General features: G+C 40.0%; 1 protein-coding gene across 6 annotated transcripts in view; it reads right to left on the minus strand.

Annotated features, from left to right (window-relative positions):
• LOC119004747 (palmitoyltransferase ZDHHC14-like) overlaps positions 1–26,276 on the minus strand; it is a 49,724-nt gene that overhangs the window by 16,163 nt on the left and 7,285 nt on the right. For all 6 annotated transcript variants that reach the window (XM_037071936.1, XM_037071939.1, XM_037071938.1 and 3 more), the window contains exons 3-4: positions 15,973–16,133; positions 2,372–2,524 (exon numbers count right to left, since the gene is read on the minus strand). In XM_037071936.1, the coding sequence (XP_036927831.1) occupies positions 2,372–2,524; positions 15,973–16,133 (314 nt within the window). The remainder of the gene's footprint in view (positions 1–2,371; positions 2,525–15,972; positions 16,134–26,276) is intronic.

A 26,276-nucleotide genomic window follows, 5' to 3' on the forward strand; every position in this document is an offset into this window, starting at 1 on the left:
AGGAGAGGAGAATGCGAGGTTCAGGGTTACATATCTTTGTCTCAAGTATTTGATAACCACATTTAAGGGATCACTGCAAATACATTTGTGTATACTGGGCTATATATCAATATCAGAATTCAGTATGTTCACAAACTCTCAAGGACCCATGGGACGATAATCCAGAAGGAGTGAGTAGCGAGCTCTATTAAAATTGAAGAAATATAAGGTTACAATCAGTCTTAACGATGACAGATGGATCTTTGCCATTTCAACATTTCAGATCAAACTTAATCCTCATTAGTAGGAAGAGGTAGTGGAAAACTATTGCTAAAGCGTATCAGGGGTACTGATCACTCAGTAACATCATCCCTCTGTTGATGCTTAAAACAGCAGCTCTGACAGTTCCATAATGATCTAATCTATGTGCTAATAGTCTTTTCATGTATTTTATCGTTTGCTTACATAACAACATAATTTACCCAAGACGGTGGTTAAAGCTTCATCTAATGTCCTTTAATTAAGCACACTAGAGAAAACACCAGCAGTAAAATCACACTAATAATCAATCACATATTTCCAAACCTCTGCTCACACACATAAACAATACTGGGTGCAGGACAGAAGGCAAAGAGAAGTGGTCGCTCTGTGTGTGTGTGTGTGTGTGTGTGTGTCATAATTCTGTGCTCTTATAAGCCTCTACTATCACTCCTGAGGGAAAGCCCTCTTAAAAAGGAAGTGACTCTTCCATATTCATATCCTCCATGTCCACCAGGGATGCCCTATCCATTCTGGCTGCTAACTTATTTAAAAGCTTGTTAGTCCCCCTGGCGTTTACAGCACCAGAGGAAGAAACAGAGATATAGAAGTCGAGAGACAGAGGAAACATTTGTATCATTGTCAACGTGATGTGCATTTCCAGTTTAAGAGCAAGTGCCAATTAAATTTGTACACTGCAGAGTTATTAAGTCACTCTCTAGTTTATCAAGAAAAGCTAAGAAAAAAAAAGGATTGGAATAGTCTTTACTCCTGCATACGGTTTAATTCCCTGTTCCCTGTTCGCTGTACTATTCACTCAGTTTACCCATAAAGCTTCATGATGAACCTCGGACTAACTGACTCCAGATTTCACACTGGGATTTGGAGCCATGTTGGGTGGAGACCTTCGAGCCTTTAGAGCTAATGAGGAAAGTATTTCTTATGAAAGAGACACCCATTACAACTGACATTCATCATGGGAGTTCATCAGTCCCACCCACCTGCAGTATGGACAGTAAAACTTTGTGCCGGTTTCTAATTCTTCATTTTCTTCCCATCTGTAGCTCACAACAATGATCTGAACGAGTTTTAAACCTCTATAAAACCATCTCCCGCGACTGTAATGCTTTAAATCTATCATTTATTTACTAGATACTGTTTTTTCCAAGGCAGGGTATCTATAGTATTATATGTCAAATTCTAATCCCAAAGTTTAGCCTCACCTGTCTGTTTTTGGAGTACAACAATACACTTTGAGTGTGCACAAAATCCACCTCTGTGTATCGCCTGCTTGTAAAAATTACAGCCCTCCCATCTTTTTGTTCAGCTGCCAGTCTGTCTTCCTTCCTGCCAGCGTGCATCTGCCGCATCTGATTACCAACGCCTCATCTTTTTTCCTGTGTTTACTACTTCCTCATCCTCTGTCTCCCTGGCTTTCAGTCAGCCCCACTTCTGACAAGGAAATATACATTCAAAGAAGGAGTTGTCTGTGATGAAAGAGCAGCACAAAAACCCTGACAAGAAAAATACAGACACACAGGTCTATGTATCGCTGTCTCTATTTTCTAGTAATTGCCTAGCAGTGCTCTTTGCTTTGTCTCTAGAGACGGAGCATGTGGCTGTGAAAAGCAGCAAAACTCAACCATTATACTGCTGTTTCTTTCTGTTGCTCTCACTAACTATTCCCTCCCTCCCTTCCTCCCTTCTGTGTGGACACCAACTCCTCAAAGCATATGTACTGTATACTCCCTGTAGATATGCATCATTAACTAAACATTTAACTTGGCTTGTGTCTCAGATACAGATGCAATTTTTGCTGAGTCGCTATTTGTCACACATTCTGAATTGTGTGTGCAACATGTGTGAATATTGTGGGTTCCTGTGCATGGGTGGGGGTGTTGAATGGTAGATTTGTCATGTCATCCATTAACCTCAAGTGTGTTTCTTAAATGAAATAAGAAAACCAATGTGATTTTCTCCGATAGGTCTACGACCACAAACTGGACTGGGCGATGGTTTGTTTGACTGTTTGTGTTAATTACACTAATGTTCCAAAATGAATGTGGTAGCAACTAGACAGCACATGTCTTCCAAACACACAAACTGGCACTCAGAGAATTTAATTTTCACTCACCCACACAGTTGTCACAGAGGCTGCAGTGGGAGGCACGTGGCGGTCTGAAGATCTTGCAGGTGAAGCAATACTTCAGCTTGACTGTTTGGCCGTTAATGACCACTTCCTTGGTCCTGGGAGGAGGCCTGTAGCCAGTGCTGCCATTAGCCACATCTTGGGGAAAAATCAAAAAGAGACACATGAGGTCCACAAAAGTAACACAGTGTTCAGAGTTTCACTATAATGGCGTAGATGACAAGTTTCTATATTCGTAGGATGAGCCAGTAGTATCCACTAGACTAAGTGACTCACAGTAATGTGCTCAGGTTGTCTGGTTTGATTTGTCCTGAGACGAATGAATCTCAACAAGGCTTTTGTGAAGTAAAACCTTTACTGATCTGCAATTATCTTCAGCTCTGATTAAAAAAAAAAAAAAGGTACACGTCATGATGTCAGTAACTTAAAAGGCTTGAACATGGACAACCCACGCAGCTCATTATATTTAATAAGCCACACCATTTGCTCTGTTTTGCATGAGCAGCACACATTCTGCTGAGGCGTGTCAATGAGGACCACCTTTGTTACAGTGACTCAAATTGTAACCTGGTTCATGTTATATGAAGAGTCTGGAATTCAACATACACTTCACCATGATCCTCACACTATAATAAAAAGAAGAAAATGGTGGCTACTCTGAATGGCTTTTGGTGGTGTAAGACAGCAGTGATGACAGGCTAAACAGTAAGGATGAGAGCAATGATAGTGATTTTCAAGCCATAAAAGGTAGAGACTGTATCCCATTATTGCTCAGCTCGCTTCGAGCACTCTCACGCACCCCGAGAGGAGATACTGTGTGTAGGAAGATCATTTTGGGATCATTTACACAGGAGCCCGTAGCACTGCGAACAGAGTGAGCATGTGTGTGTGTGTGCGTGTGTTAGTGGGGGGATTGTATAGGCACTGAGAGGCTTGTGTGTGGGTGTTTGACATTTCTAAAAGAGAGCAGAGGAAACCAGTGAGCTCTGTTCCATTGAATTTGTCTCTATTGTGATCAATGCCTACAGAGTGCTCTCCTCTCTCCTCCATGCTCCCTCTGCTCGTCTGCCCTCTCAGCAGACTTCACGGAGGGAGAAAACAAATGGGTCAAGTGTATGAACAATTCTGAACGTCATTCGGTTACCGCAGGAGAAGTCCCATTGTTTAGTTATTCATGGCGTGGTAAAATTCAAAATAATATTTCCTCCGACCTGTCAGGTGAAATAAAGAGCTGCAATACCCAATTGTAGAATCTGTCGAAAGCATTAGGGAAAACCTCTTTGAAGAGTATTCTGTGATCCCTAAAATAATGCTGGCAGGCTTGTAAAGCTGCATATCTCTGTGTATACATCATTACAAACAGACAGTCATTAAAAGCATCTGAGTGGGGAATAAACATTCACGTTTGCCTCCTGGTTGCATTTCTGGTTTGAAGATATCATGATTTTTTGGGAGCTACTATATTTCTCACTTGGCAAAGACAACCACAGGAAGTGTCCAAAAATCAGAGGTGCGATTGCTGAAAGGATACTGCCTTTGCCAGTTACATCTAAAGTAAATCCAGTATTTGCACAAATATGATCGCTTCGGCTAATCAAAAAAAAAAAAAAAAAAGTTATATACAGTCACTTTTTAAACTGGTTTTACCACACGACGCAACTATTGGTTTGTGGACTACCACAATGATCTTTCAAGTCTGCCATTACCAACTATACCATCTTGTTTTTAGGGAGCAAAAAGTGACCAAATTTGGAAATGTAGCTGTACCCACATTACGAAATGAACATCAGGCTGTATTCAAGAAGACTCTATTGTGATTGCGACCATAAACCCATTAGGAAACTGTTTACTGTGGCAATACATCAAATGAGACTTACATACAATCTGTCTTCATTTTGAAAAGGTCCATATTCAACAGAGTCAATGGGTGTGATGGCCAGATTTACCAGGGTTAACATTCTTGGTGTTAAACTTTTCAAGTTAGATAATGGGTTTTCCCATTTTCCCATCCTGCTGACATAATGAATTCAGCACAGGGCATCAATGTCAGTTCATGTGAAGGCAGATATTTGGCACTGATCATATCATCTCAAAGACTAGCAGACCAAAAGTACCCTGCCTCGGCCAAACTACTGCAGCCACAACTCATCCTGTAGAAAATGATTCAAATACTACAGGAAACTATGGATAAAAAATGTCAAATAAAACAAATGTAGCACTTGTAACATATGTAAACTCTCAATGCTAGAGTATATCTTGCTATCTTTAAAAACATCTATACTAAAATACAATTCCAGTATGCTTGTAATATCTTAATTAATTCCCATTTGGAAAAATAAATAAATAAAAGGGGATGCTATGTTTAGAGATGAATACCTGTCTCAGAAAGAATGAAATTCAGTGGCATTAAGTTGCTAGCTGATTCCAAAAAACAGTATTTCTCTAAACTATCCTGTACATCAACTGTGGTCACAAATTGAGTTCACTTTGACTTGGCTACACTTGTTCACAGATGCCTGCAGTAGAGAAGTGGATGAGTGGGAATGTCAAAGTAGCTTTTCTGCTGAACAAAGCTATTTGTACACTGCCATCCTGGCAGCCAAAGCTTAGCATTACATCAGTGTCTGCTGGGAGATCCCTTAGAGAGATAGGCCAGGCCTAAGAGCTTGACACTTGAAAACAAGGCCAGGTAGACTGGGAAGTGATGTTACATGCACGCACACACGCACGCACACACACTACCCACTTACACCTTTATATTCAAAGTTAAATGAGGGTTCAATGTCAGCCAAACAGTGCTAGGCGTTGCCTGGTGAGGTATAAAGGGAAACTAATTGCTATCCTGCTGAGTATGTGGAGGAGAGACAACTGGGGCCTTCACCTTCACAGATGGAAAAGTGTACTGAATACAGTGATGATGACTGACACAAGTACCAACCTGAACCTGCCTATCAAGACGTGGGACTAAAACCGGAGAGGCTGTTCAGCCAAGCAACAATTTTAAGGTCTTACACACAACAGCTTTCTATTTAAGAAAAAAAAAATCAAGCACATTCTTAAGGTACAAATATCAATCATAAAAGATACAGTTCCTTCTAAACACAAAAAGAATGGTCATGAACACAGAATTTGACAATACAGAGACACAAATAAAGCAGCAAAGCACATCTGCAGCTGGCATTAAAGAATGAGTTGGACAAGCCTTTTAAATGGAACATATACAAACATGACCACATTGGAAAGTTGAAGTTGAGTTTCTATTTTGAGTGAAGCCTCTTTTGCAGTTTAAGGCACTGTAAAGCATGTTAGAAAATTACATTAGTTGTGTGGGAAAATATGATGGTAAGATAAAATATGCCATTTTTTCGCTGCTACTCCAACTTTACATACACTGCTTCTCCAGCAACCACCTGTAGACTCCATTTCTCAATACCAGTGCTATTAATCTCATGCTGGTCCTGCTGCTTAGTGTGGTTCTAAAACCTTTAAACCACTCCATTTTATACTGCTGTCACTCCATTAAGAAAACAAAAACAAAGTCTATGTCTGAGGATTAGCTGATTGACTAAATCAAGTCTAATCACAGGTTTACTGACAAAATAAGCAGCTTTCAGTCCTAGCAAATCTATTGTTTGTGGAAATGAATGATCAAAGTGCTTTTAAACAACAGACTGAAAACAGCAGAGAGATTGCAGAAGTACGTCTGTAGTTAATAAAATCTAGCAAACAATGGCAGCTATACAGTATTATGTGTGCATTGTACTGCTGGTGTGTGAAGTCAGGCATGTTGGGAAAGTGGTAAGAAATGTGCAAGAGGGGTTACAGCTGAATACAAGCTTACAACAGCTCTGTCTGCCCATGCTTTGTTTACACATACAGCTTATCAAGTCAGTACATGCTGTGGTTTGAGCAGGTTCCTTTTTTAATAATCAATTCATTGTTTAAGTCATTTTTTAAGCATTACTGTCAAAAGGGTTGCTGGTTCCAGCTACTTAACTGTGCATTTTATGCATTTTGGTTATTCATGACTGAATGAAGAATCTTACGATTTTGGACAAATCTTACGATTAGTGGACAAAAGAGGCATTTTGAAGATTCAGCTCTGGAAATGTTTCCATTTTATAGACTTAGCTGCAGCCCTACTTTCAACTAATGCAGCTTAAGTAAATGTAGTGTAGCAGACCACTGTTCATTTCCTTCCTGTTCTTGTTCCAAGTAAAGCCAAGACAAGTAGTACCTGTCATACATTTAGAATAACAGTGATTATTTTTCACAATAAATCTATCATTAAATCTATTCAGGAACTGCTTTAGGAGAACTATAGCACATGATACAACTGAATTCAACTACAACTATTCTTAGCCTGAAGATTTTTTGCAATGCAAATACTGTTCAATGGTGCCATTAAGAGATCTTTCACCAAAGAGAAAGAAGGGACTTCTGGTTTGTTTCTGTTCAAACCTGCTTTCAATTTGGCTTGCTGCTGAGCAAAATCTCTGATGTGGTGAGAACACAAAACAGCAGCATTATTATGGTTTAACAATGTGAGCAAAACACTGCTCTGTTTCCAATTTTCTTATAGTCTGATGTGAATCTCCAGTGTTCCTCTCTGCAGTGTAATCTAGAAAGAGACAATCAAAATGTCCTCCACTTCAGACTTTGTCACCCTTGACTCAACTGATAAAAAGGCTTTCGCCAAGAATATGAGGGGTCAGTTCAATAGTCTCGACACATACAGTAAATGCAATATGCATGGCCAGTTATTGGACAAGGCAGCAGAGTGCAGAGAAGAACAATAGAGCTGCTGCTTACACCTGGACTAGTTAACAAAACCTGGTGATATTTACAGGGTGTGATTTGAAAATGTGAAGACCTTGTTGTGTGCTGCTCCGGTTCTCACAGCACCACGCCTGGAGGAGCCATTCAAACTGGAGGTTGATGCTAGTCATGTTGGGGCAGGGGCAGTTTTGTTGCAGGAGTGGGAGCAGGTTGATAAACCTGTTAGTTACTTCTCAAAGAAGTTTAACACATACCAACTCAATTATTCCACGATTGAAAAAGAGGCTTTGGCATTGATTTGGGCCCTCCAGCATTTTGAGGTTTATGTTGGGTTTGGAAGTAGCCCAGTGGTGGTGTACACTGACCACAACCCCCTGACTTTCCTCTGCTCGCTCAGTTGTCCAAACAGACGTTTGATGAGGTGGACATTGTTCCTACAGTCCTATTGTTTGGAGATTAAGCATATTAAGAGCAAGGATAATATTGTAGCAGATGCTCTTTCTCGGGCTCCAGTGGAGTAGTCCAGTTGTCTCTGGCTCATTAGTGGGCTACAGTTGGTACAACTTGGTACCTGGAGTTCTTTTGGTGGTGGCGGCTTATCATGGTTGTGGTTGGTGGGTCTGGGGATTACCTAGTGGATCCAGGGGTCCCTGTTAGGGCCCCTGCTTTAAGGGGGGGGGGGGCGGTGATGCCCCTGTGGGCATGTGTGGGTGTGGTTTAATTCCAGGGCTGATTACAATAACTCAGAGAGTAAAAAGAGGCTGTGTGAGGGCTCACGCTCTCTCTATGTCCTGTGTACTAAAATCCCTCTGTTTCCCTCCCGCAGATGCCACCGGAGTGATCCTCAATTTATCTGTTGATTATTGAGAAAAAATACACTTGTTTTGTCAATTGCTGACATGGTGCGTCTACCTCTTGTTGCGGCCACTTGAGCCAGGTCGTAACACAGGGAGATCTTTTAAAATAAAAGATGTTTCTATGAAGAAGAGAGAAGAGACAGGGGGCACAATAGATGAAAATACAGTATGATCAGCATATTGGGTCAATCCAGCCATAATGATTACTCAAGAACAAGTTTGTTTTTCATTGTCATTTGATCATTGTCTTTTGTCTCATGTGTTCCCATAAAACAGCTCTAGTGACAGCTCTATTCCTGTACATTCCTATTTGTCTATTCCTGTCCCCTGCAGCTTGATCACCCACTGACTATCACATCTTTATCTCTGTCTTTATCACGTCTCTGTCATTGAAAGCCTGGGGACATGCAAACAACAAGGAAGACTGAGAAGAACGAATAGAAAAGAATATCATTTTGTCTAAGGCCCTTTAAAGGTTGTAAAGTGAATCTTTCTTGCACATAGGCCTGTCATGATAGATACCTTGTGTTGGATCATATATTGTCTTCGAAATTATTGTGACTATAAAAAAAAATGTATTTCCCATTTCAATACCATTTAATGCCACTGACGCAATGAACCTTAAGACATTAAAATTGGAATGTAAAAGATATTTAAAGGTTTCAAATAATTAAAACATACATTTGTCATGTCATTGTCCGTAACTACTTATCCCTTTCCATGGGGTCACGGGGTCTTGCTGCTGGAGCCAATCCCAGCCTTGTCTCAGGGCGCGGGCAGGGTACTCCCTGGACAAGTCGCCAGCTCATCGCAGGGCCCTCACTGATGAGCAATGTGGGGTTCAGTATCTTGCTCAAAGACACTTCGATGTGCAGCTCAGCCCTGCCCGGAGCCGGGATTTGAACTAGCGACCTTTCGATCACTAGTCGACCTGCTCTACCCGCTGAGCTACAGCCGCCCCAAAACATACATTTGAATGAATAAAACAACAAAAATGTGAATGACGGCTTAAAGCTAGATTCTACTTGGCATGTCCCTGTAACCTCACATGTGCTACATTGTTTTGTTCAGTCCTCAACACAGTGTCAATACCCAACAGGAAGCATTTGAGAAGTGCATGGTCACGCCTACTGGATATTGTTGAATTGCTCATATTGTGTTTATTTTGTTATTTTTTCTTGATTTCAGAGCTTCTGCTATGGGTGAGTAGGCTATGCAGTATGGTTTCATCGTTTGTCATAATTGTGTATATTGTTATTATTTCCAACCTTTTCGTGCTGTATATCCAGAGTTTGTAAAGGGTGTTTTATTTTGAAAATCAACTGAAATGCCCTATGCTAAACCTGTGTAAGGCAATGCACACTTGCTCAGTGGAATCTGTAGGTAAAGTGCTGCACCCAAATCTTATAATGGTTTTAAAACACTGCCAGTTACTTCAGGAACATGTTGATGACCTTCTTATGGGCAATATCGAGGTCAGCGAACGCATTTAGTGCCATGTACCTATATCGATAAGTCAATAAGATGGAATATGCAACATGAGTCATTACCGTAATTATTGTGCAGGGCCTCATACGATCACAACAACACAGACTGGTCATAATAGATGCTTTTAGGTTGTAGGTTTTGCAAGAAGACGATAAATGAGGATAACTTCACTTCAGCGAGGAAATCAAAGATACATTTTCCAACTAGAGAAAAAAAAAAACAAGCAAAACTTGACACTTCGATCTTTTAACTGCCGTGGGAAATTAAAAATCAACTGGTAAAATACAGGACCCCACTGCAAGGTTAAGTGTCTTCTGCATGCATTCACCCTCGTTCTCATCCTCTCTGATATCTTGCAGTTTCTCTCCTTCTCTGTGTCAAGTTGAACTCGACCTCCCTTGTGGACATGCCTCCTTTGTCGCTTATAATAAGAGAGGATAGGCTGAGGTCCATGTGTCCACAAATGTAGAAGTTAAGATGTCAAGTGGCTTAGAAATAGAGCCTCTTTCTGCTGGCTGCACACCTATTACTTATTTTTCTGCCAACAACAATGAAGTCAAACATGAATGTGACCTGGGGCTCTGGCTACACTGAGAGGGGAGAGGAGGGAGAAAGCGAGTCGCAGTGGTGGTTTAAGTACTAACATGAATTATGATTAGGCTGTTATTCAAAACGAGGTATTCATTCATTCTTTACTGCACCAGGACAACATCTCGGTTCAATTTCAACCAGAGTTTATCGTCATGGCAAGGGCAAAAGGAGGCTTTACCATGAGCAAAACTGCACTTCTGATGTACCCACTCACTGCAAGGGTATCTCTGGGACACATCTTAGAGTCACTGGTGCATTCCAGCTGATTTATTTCCCCCTTTTTAATTTCTATAGTTGGAGGCCAACAGGAGGTCAGAATCAATACAGCCCTGTGAACTGCACTATCCATGATGATTCATTTAAATTGGAGCCAGCTTTTTGATGTTTAGTGGCATTTAAACAGTGCAGTGGTCAGCACTTAGGGACTAGACATGCCAACATAGTAGGAAGTAGCCACCTCTTGCATCTAGTGATGCTCAAGACACAGATCACGATCAAAAATGCCTAGTTTGCTCATGATCTCACATTTGCCTCCAGACAAATCCAAGCCAATGCTACAAGCAGACCTATAAGGTGTTAAAAACCCACCAAGTGTGTTCGCATCACTACAGGGAAAGTAGGCTGTATCTAGCATGATTAAGTTAACTCTCATTTTAGAGGATGTTTCTCTCTGGCGATGGGCTGTTTATTTGAGTTTGGCATCTGACTTAAGTTTCTGGCAAGGACACTGACAAAAGCAGTCCCAACAGCACACTTCAACAAAAAAGATAAACACAAAGTAATTAAAACAGAGTGAAAGTTAGAGATGAGGGTGGGCATGAAAAGTATGTTAAGGAAAGTTTAAATCACATGAAATTTGATATCTCAGACAAAAAAAATCTGATGTGACCCTTGGTTAATATGTTTTGGGTTGCATCTCTTACCAATTAACAGATACCACTCCCTGTATCACTCATTAATACCCAGATCACAACATGTCTTGTCATTATTGACATTGACAGAATTTATGGCAGTTATGAAGAAGAACAAGCTGTCCATAACAACAATCTGACCTTGACCTTTTACCACCAAAAGTGGACACTCGTGCCAAATCTTAAAAAATGTACTCAAGGCACTCTAGAGATATCACGCTCAAAAGAATGATACAGACGGACGACCTGAAAAAATAATGTCCCCGGCCACAACTATCACTGATGGGGAGGCATAAAAAAAAAAAAATCATATATTTCCCTAATATCACATTTTGTAATAACTAAAAAACACTTTACACTACCGCAAGGACTTTAAATGGCAAATATTGACAGAGAGAATCATCACAACACCCAGTCAAGTATCTCTGAATGTGTCAGCAGTAGGGTTTTGTACTTTTGTCCTCTCTGTGAGCCTCAAGCTTCGTACGAGCAGCATACCTTCTCGGAGTGAAAATAGTCAGGATGCACTACCAATGGTGATGGGCTGCTGCACTCCTGGCCCCAAGGCAAAAACAACTTAATTAATCAAACACTTAAAGCACCCGGTTTTTGTCAGAGCATTACACCCCGTGAAGTGAATCATACTTCTACAATGCCACTATTCACCCCACACATACTTGCATAGATAAATATCCTTTGCTTTATTTAGCATACATAAGCTTCTATTCAGATAGGCACACTTTGCGAGCACACACAGAAACATACAAAACAAAGACAGAAATGATGTACTTCAGAAATACAGCACATCCACACTGACTGCTCCTGCGGTCATAAAAAGCCTAAATGTCATTGCATCCTGCACTGATGTGCCCATCTTTCCTCCAGCAGCATGAGCTCTAAGCCTTCCAAAAGCTATTTCCTCTGCTGGCCTTGAGTCTGGCTGGCAGCTCTGGAACAAAATTTTAAAAACGCGTGGCTGCCCTGACATTCACCAGCTAGCTTGGACCATATTAGGTGGAAGGAAGGAAACGGGCAGCTCTGACCATCTCTCACTCTGATTAATGCTTCAGAGAGTCTTTTGGATTTGGCATGTGGTGGCTAAACTCATGCCAGCCTGTCTAGTCCTGACATATTGGCCAGGCAGGCAGACATGCATAGGCATCAAACGCAGCACACTGTAGAGAAATCAACTCTGGTCTCTATTTCAAGCAAGGGATAAAACAACACGCTGTGATCCCATGCTCTCTTGCCCCAACCATATATAGGAGTGCATGGTATGTGTTTTGCATTAGAAATGCACATATGAGAGTTTTATATGTTTCTCATACATTTTTACATCTGCATACTGCATGCAACATTTGAATTTGTTTGAGGGTGGCTATATACATGCCCCCCATTTTAACCTCCTGCTCACACACTCAAGGATAAAGCATTTGGCAGAGTGCAGAGATATCCGTTCACAATGATGGCAGTGGCGGCCTGGCTATCAGCTTTCCCTCCTGAAGTACACAGAGCACAAGAGACCTTGAGTTTTCATATCGTGCAGACATTGCGTCCTGTATTGTTTAGTCAACAGATCAATAGGAGTGGTGTAGAACTTGAGCCTTGTAGCACTTTGACTTCAAAACATCATAATCTATTTATGAGGCTGCTCCTGGATTGCAAAATGTTTTGTGCTCCATGTGGCTGGAGTCTGCACAGATTTTCTTTTTTAATTAACTAGTCAACAATATGTCCTTGTGTAACTGTGCAGTCACAGAAAATAAGCTTTTACACACCACAGATTTTGTTTCCTGTAGGCTCAATTGCTGCTCTTTTGATTTTCAATGTGATATACAGCTCTTCTCTTTATTGTCATACATTCATCTCCAATAATCTTGTTCATACAAGATGATAATCAATTAGCGAGTATATCCAACATTTATTGGGTGTGACAAATGGCAGCTTACTCATTGATTACTCTCTCAATTATATGCTGCATCCATCCCGTGTATGTATTCTATGAATGCATGTGGTTAAAAAAGAACAAAAAAATATGAATAAAAGGGGACAGAGCCATCTCAGTCAGACAAAAAAGAAAAAAACTCTAGTAATGATTCCTGTTGTATGTAGGAGAGACTTACAAGAACAAGCATGTACAGCCACTCATACAGAAAATAACATTAGCAGTGAAAGATAGTGCATTTTGAAGTTGCAAAATAGTTTCACAATGATGGGCACTGAAAGAGACATTCTTAAGTGTTTTGTTTTTTCACTGAAATGCTGGTTGGTGCTGGGACTTGGGATGGGGTTGGGTGATCAGTTTAAGAGCAAACAGATGTGCTGCTAATGTCTTGCATGTCAAGCTGCCATGCCATGGCTCAAACCAGACAGTGTTGCACAGCACCAGTCTTAACAGAGCAACCAGTGAGTAGGATTAAAGGTGTTTAATAGTGACTGACAAAAACACAGAGAAAAACAGAATGAATGAGCAGCAACATGCAACTCCATGAATAAAATGCATTTCAACAAAGTTTTTTTTACAAGCAGTGGGAAAAGGCAGTGACCTTTACCTCTCAATGGCTTGAATCTAACATTCCTAGCTAAAGGATACAAGCCACCTGAAGTATTTATGTGTGTGTGTGTGTGTGTGTGTGTGTGTGTGTGTGTGTGTGTGTGTGTGTGTGTGTGTGTGTGTGTGTGTGTGTGTGTGTGTGTGTGTAAAATGCTCTTGCTATTACAAGCCAGGTTCTTTCAAATAGAAGATAATGGGACCCGTAATGGCGCCAAAGCAGTCTATTAGTTTACTGGCAGCGATGGGACTGAATGTGGATGTTTCAGGGAAAGACTACAGAGACTTCAGAGCATTGCAATAACAAGTTATTCTACAATTAAAACAAGCTTAAACTCATTTATTTTAACATCTATCTAAACATTTACTTGGAAGTGCAAATGGAGGTAAATGCTACAAAAATATTGTAGCTTTGCAAATCAGTATCAAAATGGAACAATTCAAAACATGATGGAAGATAACAAGGGTCAGTTTGACTAATCAGTTTAACGTTAACCTCACTTTGTCACTTCCAAACTGTTTAGATACTAATTGTGCTTTGCTTAACATCTGTCTGAATGCATGTGTTGAAGTGAAGCTGTGTTGAGTCCCTGTAAATCCACATCTCTGCAAATAAGATGGTGAGAACCATGCAGTGACAATTGATAGGAATGACAACAAAATTACAAAATATGAACCTTGCTTTGAGACTGACGAACAAATTATCCTTTGAAAATAGCTAAATCTGTCGTATCATTTTACCTTTGCACACAGTTTTAGCTACAGGCAACCAACAACAACAACATGACAACAACCAATTGTCTGTAAACAGGAGGTTCTAGTTAAAAAACATCCAATTGCCACGCTTGGAAATGCACAGCACAAAGCCAGTTGGGATGAAATGATGGTAGAGAGGGGGGCAGTTTGGTATTTGGGTCAACATTGTTCATATTTTTTCAGCCTTTTATTTGTTTATACTCTGAAAAGAAATGCTTGCCAATATAACATAGTGCTGTTTCGGCCCACTGCTCCAAGCTCCCTGTACTTTACCTTCCCTTCAGAAGCTTTTAAGTCTGCTAATGAGATTAATTAAGCCAGTCCAGAGTTTGTTTAATGAGGCCCTAGTGGCCTGAAGGAAAGAAAAGGACTATCACTGGGAAATAGAAGCTTCACATCCCAAATAATAGGACCAAAACTCCAGAAGAGGGGTTTTAAAAAGAGGGTTTATAAATTTAAACTTTAAGTAAAGTGGAGATAATACATTTTGCTACAAGGCAGTGGAACACATAAGGATATTCATTCCTGCATCTAATGGGGGAGTAACTGCTCTGATACTGGTGTAAATCCAGCCTGAAGTGCTCTTGATCTTCGCCTTGCCTTGTCTGACAGAAGCCTCATGTAGCATAGTGCCTGAACAGGTGAAGACGACAAGATTCACTTCTGATTAATGAACTTAGTGAGCACAACTTAGTTAGCTTTAATTATCTGGTTTCCATTTGTAGTCTGTTTGTAGTCAGCGAAGCATTAACCAAAGCTTTTTTTAATGCATCTGCACTCATATGCAGATGATATCAGAGTTAAAAAGAGATAGTATACAACATACTGGAAACTGTAGAGGAAAGACCTTGACTAGTTATTTGTCAGCTTCACTTTAAGTTTTTAACTTGCCAGGCAACTGCATCACCAATAAAATTATCAGCAACATTTGATCCAGAACCACATCAAAATACTATCCTTATTGTATTAATGCATTTAATTCAAACTGAATTCTTGGTTTCTCTTTGTGTGGTGTAATGAACTGTAAACAGTGAGGCAACTATGAATCTCACAAACAGAAACCAAATCATGAACTTTAGTCTCAGCTGTTTCTGTTTTCTGTTTCCATCGTTGGTGCTGAGATGCTGGTAATCCACTTACACATTTTAAGTGGTTCCTAATGCAGCACCAATGGGCTAACTTTCACGCCACAAATTAGATTCAGAAGTTATCCAAATGAAATTTATGAGTCGGGTAATACATCAGATGGGGGCCCTTGGAGTTGGAGTGAAATAAACAGATCAAAGGCCAGTTGGTCAAAGCAGTGCCAATACTTCACCCCAGCCTAAATGCAAGGTGCCGTGATCTCCATTTCTCTCACCACACGGACAACTCCAAACACATCAGCCTGATAATCTGGCGCTGGGTATAAGAGGTTGTAAAGGCAGACATTTGCTAACTCGGATCAGTACCATGCAGACTCAGAGACAGATAAGGATGTCTAAGATAGAGGTCAGACAGGGATGAACAAGTGCGATCACAGAAAAAAAATCGAGAAAAATAATAAGGAAAGACAAGAGCAGTACAAAAGTGCAGATGTGGGGAAGGAAAACCTTATTAAAGCATTGTCATGCCCATGTTTCATATCATAAAAACCAAAGCAATTAGTCTTACCTATTTGCCTCTCCAGATCAGCTGCTTCATCCGGGGTGGCCCTGGGCAGTACCCCTGGGTCACTGAAGCTGGTTCTCAAGAGCGTCCCCATTACAAACATAAACAGGACACCTCCTATGACTGGGATGACTGGAGTCAACTGCAGCGCCAGGAACGGACAACTGATAGGACAGGAAGAGATGTGGGGAGAAACAGAAATGAGCAAACAATGAACAGTCCTCCTGTCTTGCCACCAATGCTTAGCTAAACACTAAAAACCTGAAAGTTAAATGAGCAACAGTCAATGGTCAGCTGGTGAATACAAGTAAATACAACCTGCTTTTCCTGCCACTGAACTTTAGAAAGTGGTAATACCTGTGACTTGTTAATTACCAGTAAGTTAATTACCATAAGTCGATATAGCCTCTAAACAGACAAACACATAAGGATCATACCCGTGTTGTAATCTGTTCTAATGAGACAATTCTGCATAATCACATTAAACATCCAACAGTGCAGGTGGTTATTACAGTAATCACATTTAGTCCCACAGGGGTGGGGCACAGGCTACCGCAGCCCATTTCATCTATCAGTCTTTCAGGGTTTGCGGTCAGCAAAGAAGTTCCATTCCAGACAAGGGAAATTAAATCAACATGTGGTGGCCATGTGTTTTGAGAGATGCTGTTGAGGAATGCAAAACAGTACGAGCTTCTATAAGGCTTTCATTTAGAAAAGTCTTTCAAGTGAATGTAAGAAGCAAAAACATTTTACATTGGGCCATCTTGATAACAGCTACTTTTGGTGCAGGTACAGGTCATTAGCTTTTCTACTTGTTGTCAAGATCACCACAAAGAAACAACGATAACAGATTGTTCAAGGACACTTAAAATACACTGATGGCTACTTTCATTGTTCAATATTTTCTGATTACTCGATCAGTTGCTTGGTCTATTAAATGAGGAAAATTGCCGATCGTCATTTCCCAGTTCCCTCAAATGTTAACCCATAGATATTCAGTTCACTGGCATAGAGGAATTTTAAAAAACCCAGAAACAACTCAAGCATATTACTCAAATCTATTCTCAAAAAAGAAGGTACCTAACTGAGCTCTGATGTCAGTGAGAAAGACATGATGGTCAGCACCTGTGGTTACAATGTTCAACTACTTTGTTTAAGCAACAAAAATGCTGCATGATTTCCCGATTTATCAAATTGCACCACCCTTTTTTAAAAGGATCATAGCAGCTTTTTTTTTTTTTTTTAAATAACAATAAAAAACTGCACATTTTATTTGTATAGCCATATACATGAGACCCAAATACCCTTTAGATGTGGACAAAAAAGCAATATGTGAGAGACAGTTATCATACAAGCAACATACTACAAGCAAATCTAAAAACATTCATCTTACAACATTTATCAAATATTAAAAACAGTTCTGAAAAGGTGAGTTCTGAGTAGCAAATGTATGTGTGATAATGAAATAATGTTCATCAGCGACCTATAACACCATCTCTCCAGCCTTCAGATGGTAACACCTTAGGAGGGCCGTTACATCCGCTGATCTATGCCAACACCAGTTACACTGATAAAGCAAGCCAGACTATATTTAGGCTTGCCATGTTGGGATTCATCAATGATAGCAGGTGGGGAGGATGTTAATATGGATCTGGAGCATTCACTCAAATATGCTGATCTGTGCTAAGTGGGGTTCAAGCATCACCTGCACACGCTTTCTGCTTGTAGCTGGATTGCTGGAGATGAATGCCCTTCAGGATGTGAAAAAAGTCAACCAATATATAAAGCTCTGGCAAGGAACACAACAACTTACTAAGAAAAAAATGCCCATACATTAAATAAGCCATTTAAAAAAAAAAAATAAAAAAAGGACCAAATCTAAATAGGCCAGAAACAATGTCATGCCGTTTTGTGGAATGATTAAGCTGTGGCAAACAAACTCATTTGAGGGGACACCGACCTGTCCTGCTGTTCCTCTACATCTGGAGTGAGACAGAACTAGGCAAAAAAAAAACAAAAACAAAAAAACACTGGGTTGTCTGGGACATCTGCAGGGGGCTGCAGGCAGAACAACACTGTGCTGCACAAACATTTCTTCAGTTAAAAACTTGCCTGGAGTTCCCAAGGTCATTGTACCGAACACCAACTGTGTCAAAGCACACTATGCACAACTGTACACAATTTAACAGCCTACAGTACTGTGTGATTCTTCCCCAGCTTCAGTCCATTGAATAGGCTTGGTGGAGAAACATCATGCAGCATTATGTCCTGAGACTGTAATCAAATAAAGGCAACATTTCCATCTCTGGCTGAGGCAGCTGTAGACCAACTTTCTGCCTATGAGCCTCCATATCTTGTTTAAACAGAAAGCAGCTCTGTTGCTCCTGCCTATCAAACACTCTGACTGCAATCATGTATACTTGGTTGCATGTATAAATTGGAGAGCAATTCTTCTCTAAAGTCATACCTGGTTGCATACAACACAGCAGACATGATTATACAACCAAGTAAGCATTGGATTATATTATCTTATATAACAGTGATGTTTTGGTAATGTAGGTAATACAGTATACACAAAACATATAATAGTCTCTATGGACCTTGAACAGGTCCATATGCTGAAATAACTGAAAACCAGTTGGTGACATTTAAAAATATACATAATTATAAAATGGTAAATTTATATAGTTAAACTTTAGTTAAGAGTTGGTTCACCAGTTGACAAATAATGAAATGGCTTATAAACCATGTAGTATGTATATCCATAACCAAGTATGAATATTTTGTAAATGATAAAAAAATACTGTGTGGTTTATAAAGATTGTTTTAATTGTCATAGTAAAGTTGTAACTGGTGTTTGTAAAAATGCTTTATAAACTCAATGGTTTATTGTGTTTTAATAGTGAAATAATGATAAATTGTTTCAACTATACATTTGCAATTAATTGTGGTTATTATAAAGTGTAACCAACATCTTTGAAGTCAATGAAGATGTAAGCCTTGTTCACTGCAGGCATTTCCCTTGCACTGGACCACAGTGAAACCATTTCTTTTAGTCAAGTTGTTTTTCCAATTTGACTAAATATTCAATTAGCCAACGAAAGTATGCATCTCAACACACAATTATCACCTTATGATAGGCTTGCAATTAACTTTATCTTCTCCCGATAGATCTGTAGCTGACAATGTGGTCATCATGTGTATTGTTCAGTGCAATATTTACCACTGAGAACATACCTCCTGAAAGCTGGTAAAAACAAAATGACTGAGAAAATTGTATCTTCTTGCCTGACCACGAGAGAACGAGCAAAACATATGTGTACTGAAACACAAGTCTGCTTCAACTGAAATACAGGGAACAAATAACAAAAAGATTGCCAGTGGATTTCTGACCATTTAGGCTGAGCTGAGCGGACAATTCCTTAAGAGATGCTGAAATGAGAAGACTACTCCAGTCATGAAGGGAGAGAGCTCAGTTCTTTGTTTCCTGTCTGGAGGGCTAAGTGCATAAAAAGTGTAACATCATCATCACATGGCAAACATAACCTGCCCTGCTGTTTGCCATTAGTTAAACACAAATATCCACACTAAAGCCTGTAGGATATTCTCTCTTTAAAAAAAAAACAAAAACATATTGTAACTGTGGTAATATTCTTATTCTAGCAACGTTCTGTGGGCCAAGACATCTGGAGCTCTACTCTTTGTATCACAAGGAAAATCTCTGGAGGGAACACAGACATTAACAAATCGACATCTAAAGTGCCAGCATATGTTATTATTAATATATACAATTATTGTGGTTATTGTTGAACAACAATAAAATGGCGGGGAGAAATTTCACCCGAGTTTTAATAAAATGAAAAACAGCAGAGCCACATGGGTAATTTATTTCAGTGGTTTGGAACATGTGATGGTAAAAACAACACATTGAGACTTGCCAGACATAAAAACTACAGTCTGTTGGGAAAAGACATGCCCATCATACTGTTCCTAACAACCACCATGTATTGGGAGGGTATAGTCTACAGCGTGCCTCTGTCTGTCTGCATCCACCCCAGTATAGCAGAAAATGTGACATTTTTTCATCTATTCATTCAAGCTGTCCTCTATTTTGTCTGATTGGTCACACATCACATAATGAATCCACCAATTAGAGGTGCTAATGGGAAATCACTGCAGGTGTAAAAAGCTTGGCAGACCTTGAGTGAGGGTGCTACATCTGTAACAATTAACCCGAAGCCAAGATTTGAATGGTGCTGAAGTAATCAATGAGAGAGTCAAGCACCCCAGTGAAATGTCAAATATCCACAAAGGTCATTTAGAGCTACAAATCCAGTGAATTGCTTGTATGGACTGCATGTCCTCTTTTTCTGTAGGTAGAGCTAAAACATGCAGATTTGTGACCTCTTCAAGGAAAACATGATTACATTTCAAACCATGTCATCTAGACGGTGGAGAGAGAGAGAGGTGCGAGCTGCTGCCTCAGAAGCTGTGTCTCAATGTGTTGGACATCAGGAACATAATGAAAAGGCAGTGTTGTGTGATACAAAGTGACAGGTTGGTAGAAACGGACAGAGATTAAACACTGAAGCCATTAAAGAGGGAGGGATAGATATGACATCGAGCCTGCCTGGATCCTGCATGGATCGATAGAGGTACGTGGACGAGGTACAGGTAGGCAACATTTTGCCTGGTTTGAGATCCCCTCTGAAGACAATATCCCAGAGATCAATTACTATCAGTGACTGAACATGAGTGGCAGCCCTCTTTTCTGTTAAAAACAGATATCGAGAAGGAACTGGATGTTTCCAAAGTTACATCTTCATTCCCCTTTTAGTTTGATACCAAATCTTAAATTTAACTTTGGGCCTTTGTTGCTATGGAAACGGACAGTATCCAATGTCAGACATGGTAAATTTCGAATGTGGTTACCCTGGAAACAGCCACATGAGTGAGCTGAAGCCTCCAAGAAATAAAAAAAAGTGAAACAAAGACATTCTGCGAGACAGAGTAAGCATGATGACTTTCATTACAATCCTTAGAAAATGTCTCAAAAATTATTTGGTTTATAAGGATGGACACATGTTGGATTTGGGCCAGGTATAGTGACAAATCGGACATCATCGCTGGGTGCTGACAACAGAAGAAATCTGAGTTGAAGACTAAGGTGGGGGATATTTTTATGCTCTATTTGGTGCTGGCATACTTCAACCTTTCTTTGTTTTCTCTCTCCAGGACAGGGAATATAAAGTCTGGGACATGGGATTCCAAGTACTCCAATTTTAACATACAAATTAAACCCAATAACACCTGTATGGCAAATATAATAAAGGGTCTACACTCCTAATCTGGCCTGAAGTTGGAAGAATCATTTATTTTCATTCCTGCAGATTCAACAGCGAAAAGAAAGAGTTATAAAACTGCAGAGACAAGGTAGAGAACTCTGAGAGGCAGATTTATTATTGTTTACAGTGGGTTCATCCAAAATCAAGCAAGCAAAACATTCAGAATAGAATCAAACTGAAGTTGTCTATTACTATAGTTGTTTTGGAACAAACATTGACTGTACAACCAAGGTCTGAGATGACTGCTCTTTGAAAGGTTGTACTGATAATTACTCAGCAAATAGGAACCCATTTACAATGTGTGTAGTGTGACTGTCAAAGCCAGTTTGAATTGCTGACTGCTAAATGCTGTGCAATAAAACTATGATAGCCAATTCCCAAAACAAACACGTTAATGATATATAGTAAACACATCCGCAATAGATATTACATCACTGTAGAGCTAAAAGTAGTCTAATGTGCAATGAGTAATGATGTTCAGAGGCTAGTTAGATGGTTGAAACAGACACATTTTGTTGACATAAGAAAAACCTAATGTTTGCTTTGTATTCAAATAAGTGACACACATTCCTTCACTCTTTCATTCCTTTAGAGGGATGTCACTAGTAGAGTGCAAAAGCAAAACTGAGGTTTCACATTCCAACTTGGTACTGAAGCATTTGATCTGGTCTTACATGTATATTATTACATACCAAATGAAGTTTGAAGTAACAACAAAACAATATTCCCATTAAGATAAAATGCAATTGTTTTGAGGCCTTATGGAATTAGACTCCTCAGCGAACTGACTGTTGGAGCACTTCATCAGGTCCTGATGCCTTTCCCAGGTCAACCTTGAACGAGACAGAGGCCTGGCTTGATCACCAATTTAAAACAAGTCATCAAATGTTTAAAAATGAGGGAAAAAATAATCTAATTTTAAAACTTAAAAACAGCCATGCACAATCCAGCAAAGGGACAGTTTAGAAATGCTCATTTAAACTCTGGTTTCATACCTCTCAGTCAAAGCCAATCTAAATATTAAACTTCACTCTGAGCAGGAGGCATTGCCATGCCAGTCCAAAAAGGAAAGGGGCGGGGCGCAATAAAAGTCAATGTTTGGAATGGGGACAATCACGTAAAACAAATTTGTATAGGCGTCTGCCACTCAATCAGATCTCTGTCTTTAGACTTCTTACTAAACAAGCACATAGGAGGCGAGTTCTGTCAAAATACTGTTTAATTTAATTAGAAAAATAATCACATTTTCTAACCTTAAAATTAAAGTGGCAGGAAAGGATGGATTTTGAACAAGATATGTTACATGACACCACTCTTGCATGCTTACCAACACATATCATGACAGTCAAACCAAAGAATATAAATTGAGTTGAACATCAAATATGCTATGACCCTGGTACTGTCACCCTGGTAATTTCTGGTATTGTATGTTGTTGGTTTCACTCAGAAAATGTCCTCTCTGCCACAGTGCGACACATCCATTATTTCCTCAGAATAGCAAAGGTAATCTTTGTACCTCAATAGTGTCTCTAGAGGGTTTCCTTCTCATTTGCCTCCCAAAGGGTGTGCTAATCTCAACAATAATTCAATCCAGATTACCGTTATCACATTTCCCACTAAATCCTCTTATAATGCCAACCAGTTTTTCAAAACTCAGCTGGGAGTTAAGCTTTGGGGACTTTCATCTCTGCTTGATGCAAGCATGTGACGCTCGCTTCACACAGCACTGTTCACTGGCTGTCCTTTCAGTGTCACCTGAGATAAACTGCACTCTCATTCATTTTTTTCTTCAGCCATAGAGCTTTGAAGGCAATCAATATCCTGTGATGTGCAAAAAGGGTCTGTCAAACATAGATCATCCATCCTGCAATACATGCTGCATCTGAGCCTGCAATACCCCGCAGTAGTTGCTTGAGAAGAAATACAGTTTACCCAGAGATGTTGCTCAACAGTAATGCAGTATGAAGTACATGCATGTATTCAAAATGTGCTAAGCGTTGTGTTAAAAATGCCTGTGAAGCAACTGGCTTTAGGCCTCTCACACTTAAGTCACATTACTCATCTGGGCTGCATGTACACAAGGCTTTGTCAGCTTTGCCTTTTATTACATTTTGATTGCTTTTGATGGCAGGCAAGGGCAGAACATGAACCCCTTTTTAGCTGTAGGCCAAGTCATTTGTCAATGAAACAACTGAACATGACATGCTTTTGCACAGATCCCTTCATGGAGTAATGATTTCCTGCCACCTTCCAGACAGATGTCACTAGTGCGTGGCACAGCCTCAGAGGACTGCACTGATCATGTATGCATTTAAGAACCCTCCAAATATGTGCCATGCAGTCAATTATGCTTGGCACAGGAAGTAGATGTGCTAGCACAGGACAGCTGTGTGACAAACAGAGTTTGCCAGGTCGATTGAAAGCTTGGAGCAAGTCAGCTAGTCAGGGAGAGGATTCACACTACAAAGAGCAAACAGCTGGACATGATTCCTGGTTTTGGTGAGCTTAGGTGACAGATCTGCCTCTTCAATCTACAGCAAAACAGACAGCTGCAGTAAAGTGTCTGACAGAATATCCTGTGAGGAATTCCAGTCACATTCAAAACATATTCACTTTTAAAATGACCTAGATCTGGCTAGCTGATATTTATACATGATTAAACAGTCAAGTATGAAGAGTCCATCATCCTCTTTTGCCACCTAAAAAAGAAACATTTTATTCTCTTGTGTTGGGCTCACGTGAAAAATCCTAATTCTTCTGTTCATTCAAGTGTAAGCCAGTGAAACTACAAGAATGGCACACTGCACTAAATTCCTATTTGACAACTTGGCTTGAGAGGAATGCTTTTCTTGTCTTGAATAACCATGTATGCCATGGGTGTGCCTGTTCAAATGTTGTTGACAAAGACTCTTTCACAATAGTTTGCCTTATGACACACTAAAAGCTGACTTACTATTTTGCCCCAGCATGCAGCAATCACATTTATTATTACTTTGGTTTGCTTTGCAAAATTAACATTGTGCATGAGAGAAAGAATCTACTTTTCACTGATTTCATGTCATTCAATTTGTAACAATCGGACCACTAAAAGATGGCATACTTGCTGAGGGGTCTTGAGAGCCATTGAATTATCTGAGTGAAGCAGAAACACAATTGCTGAGTATTCATAAAAGAGGGGTTTCTTTCTATCCACAGAAAGAAATAACTGAAGATCACTTCTCAAGAATATGACCTAGACCTGATTGTCCACCTTGTTAAACCTACGGACAAAAATTACTATTTCCCCACATAGTAGTATTGTGCCATTACAATTTCTGGCCAGCAACATCCAAATAGGGGATGCACAATATCCAATAAATTATTGACCTAACAAGTGCAGCATCTTCACACGCTGACACAACATGCTGTCTCCAGTGTTGACGTATTTTACAGTTTCAGGGGAAAACTACACACTGTTCTTTATTTCTGTTGTAATACTGATGTCAGTTACATTTGGTAAGGTCAGAGCTGTGGAATATTAAATCATCTGTCTACCCACATCTTAGGCTCTTCTTACCCTCAGGTGTGAACTAACTCCTTGTTATGTGTCTATGGTGAGTCAGACAGTGTGCTGGTGAGGCTGTGTGACTGTGAGAGCTGCTGGAAGACAACAACAGCATAGAAAAAGTTTTAAAAACTAAGGTTGACTTTTGTTTTCCAAGTCTTGTACTCGGTCAAGACAAAAGCACTGCTTCTTGACACTCCTTAAATACATTTACAAAATATTAATACCATATTTATAAAAAATAATGCTGGTTGCTAGTCTAAAAGCCATTACAAAAAAAACTTCTCCTTCAGCTAAAAGCTGCAGCTCGCCAATTCTCCGTCGATGGTGATTCACACAGAGCGAAGCATCTCCGCCTTAAAGACGAACCATTGTGAATTCACACAGGAAGCTGGTCCTGCGGCTCCTAAAGGCGTGACGGTGATGATGATAACGTCGGCGTGTTTTCAAGGTGTTTTCATGGTGTCCCCTGTCAATCTGACTCCCTCACTCGCAGGGACGGAGGCCGTTTTCTGGGGGAAAGTTCACTGAAGTCTCGGTCCGGAGTACTGACCGTCACAGTGATTTATTTTCATCACAATCACTTGGTGAGTTAAATTTTTTGCTGTTGACAGACGCTGTTTTTCGGACAGGTGAGAGGACAGATGCTTCTCCACGTATATCGGCGGTATTTTTTTCTACATATGAGTTGCCAAAGAGAGTTACAATTACTACATTACTTTTGTTTGGTCACGTTAACGTTACTTTGTGGCTAATTTCTCTGTATCAAGTTGGATGAAGGACCTGTGCAGTTAACCAAGTGTCCGATCATAAACCCCGGCTTCAAGCCGCCAGCTTATCCATTCACACTGGTTCGGCTCACCAATAACACAGCCCTGATACTACCTCCGGAGGCGTATCAGAGCCGGAGATAAATTTCACCCCTCACCGCCTCCGAGAGATTCACACTGAGAAGTGTGAATGGGGCTAATAGCTTGTGGGATAATTTACATGACGTAATGCACTCATGTACATAAAAGGTGAGAAGATACCTGTTGCCGTGTTGATTATAAAGACAAATCGACTTTTAGCTTGGTCGTGTCTGAAACAGAACACAGTGAGATTTTCATTTAGAAAGTATTTTCTAAACCAGGTAAGCCATTGGATATTATCACAGACTCCTTTGTGTTCATTGTTCTGTCAAGTCCTCCAATCTGTAACCTCCCGTGTTCAAGTCTGTCTGTATGCTGGTTCACTTTCCTCTGAGCTGCAAGTCTGACAATGAGTAAGCCAAAATTGACCAGTTTCCCCCCTCTGTCTCCACATGTAAATCTCTTTTGTCAACACTATTTGTTCCTATTTCAAAGTTTTTCTATTCTTTGAGCATTCTGTCTATAACAATTTTATGTGCAAAAACAATACATGAATAAAACTTTGTC

The sequence above is a fragment of the Acanthopagrus latus genome, chromosome 16, assembly GCF_904848185.1.
Source record: "Acanthopagrus latus isolate v.2019 chromosome 16, fAcaLat1.1, whole genome shotgun sequence".
Lineage (NCBI taxonomy): Eukaryota > Metazoa > Chordata > Actinopteri > Spariformes > Sparidae > Acanthopagrus > Acanthopagrus latus.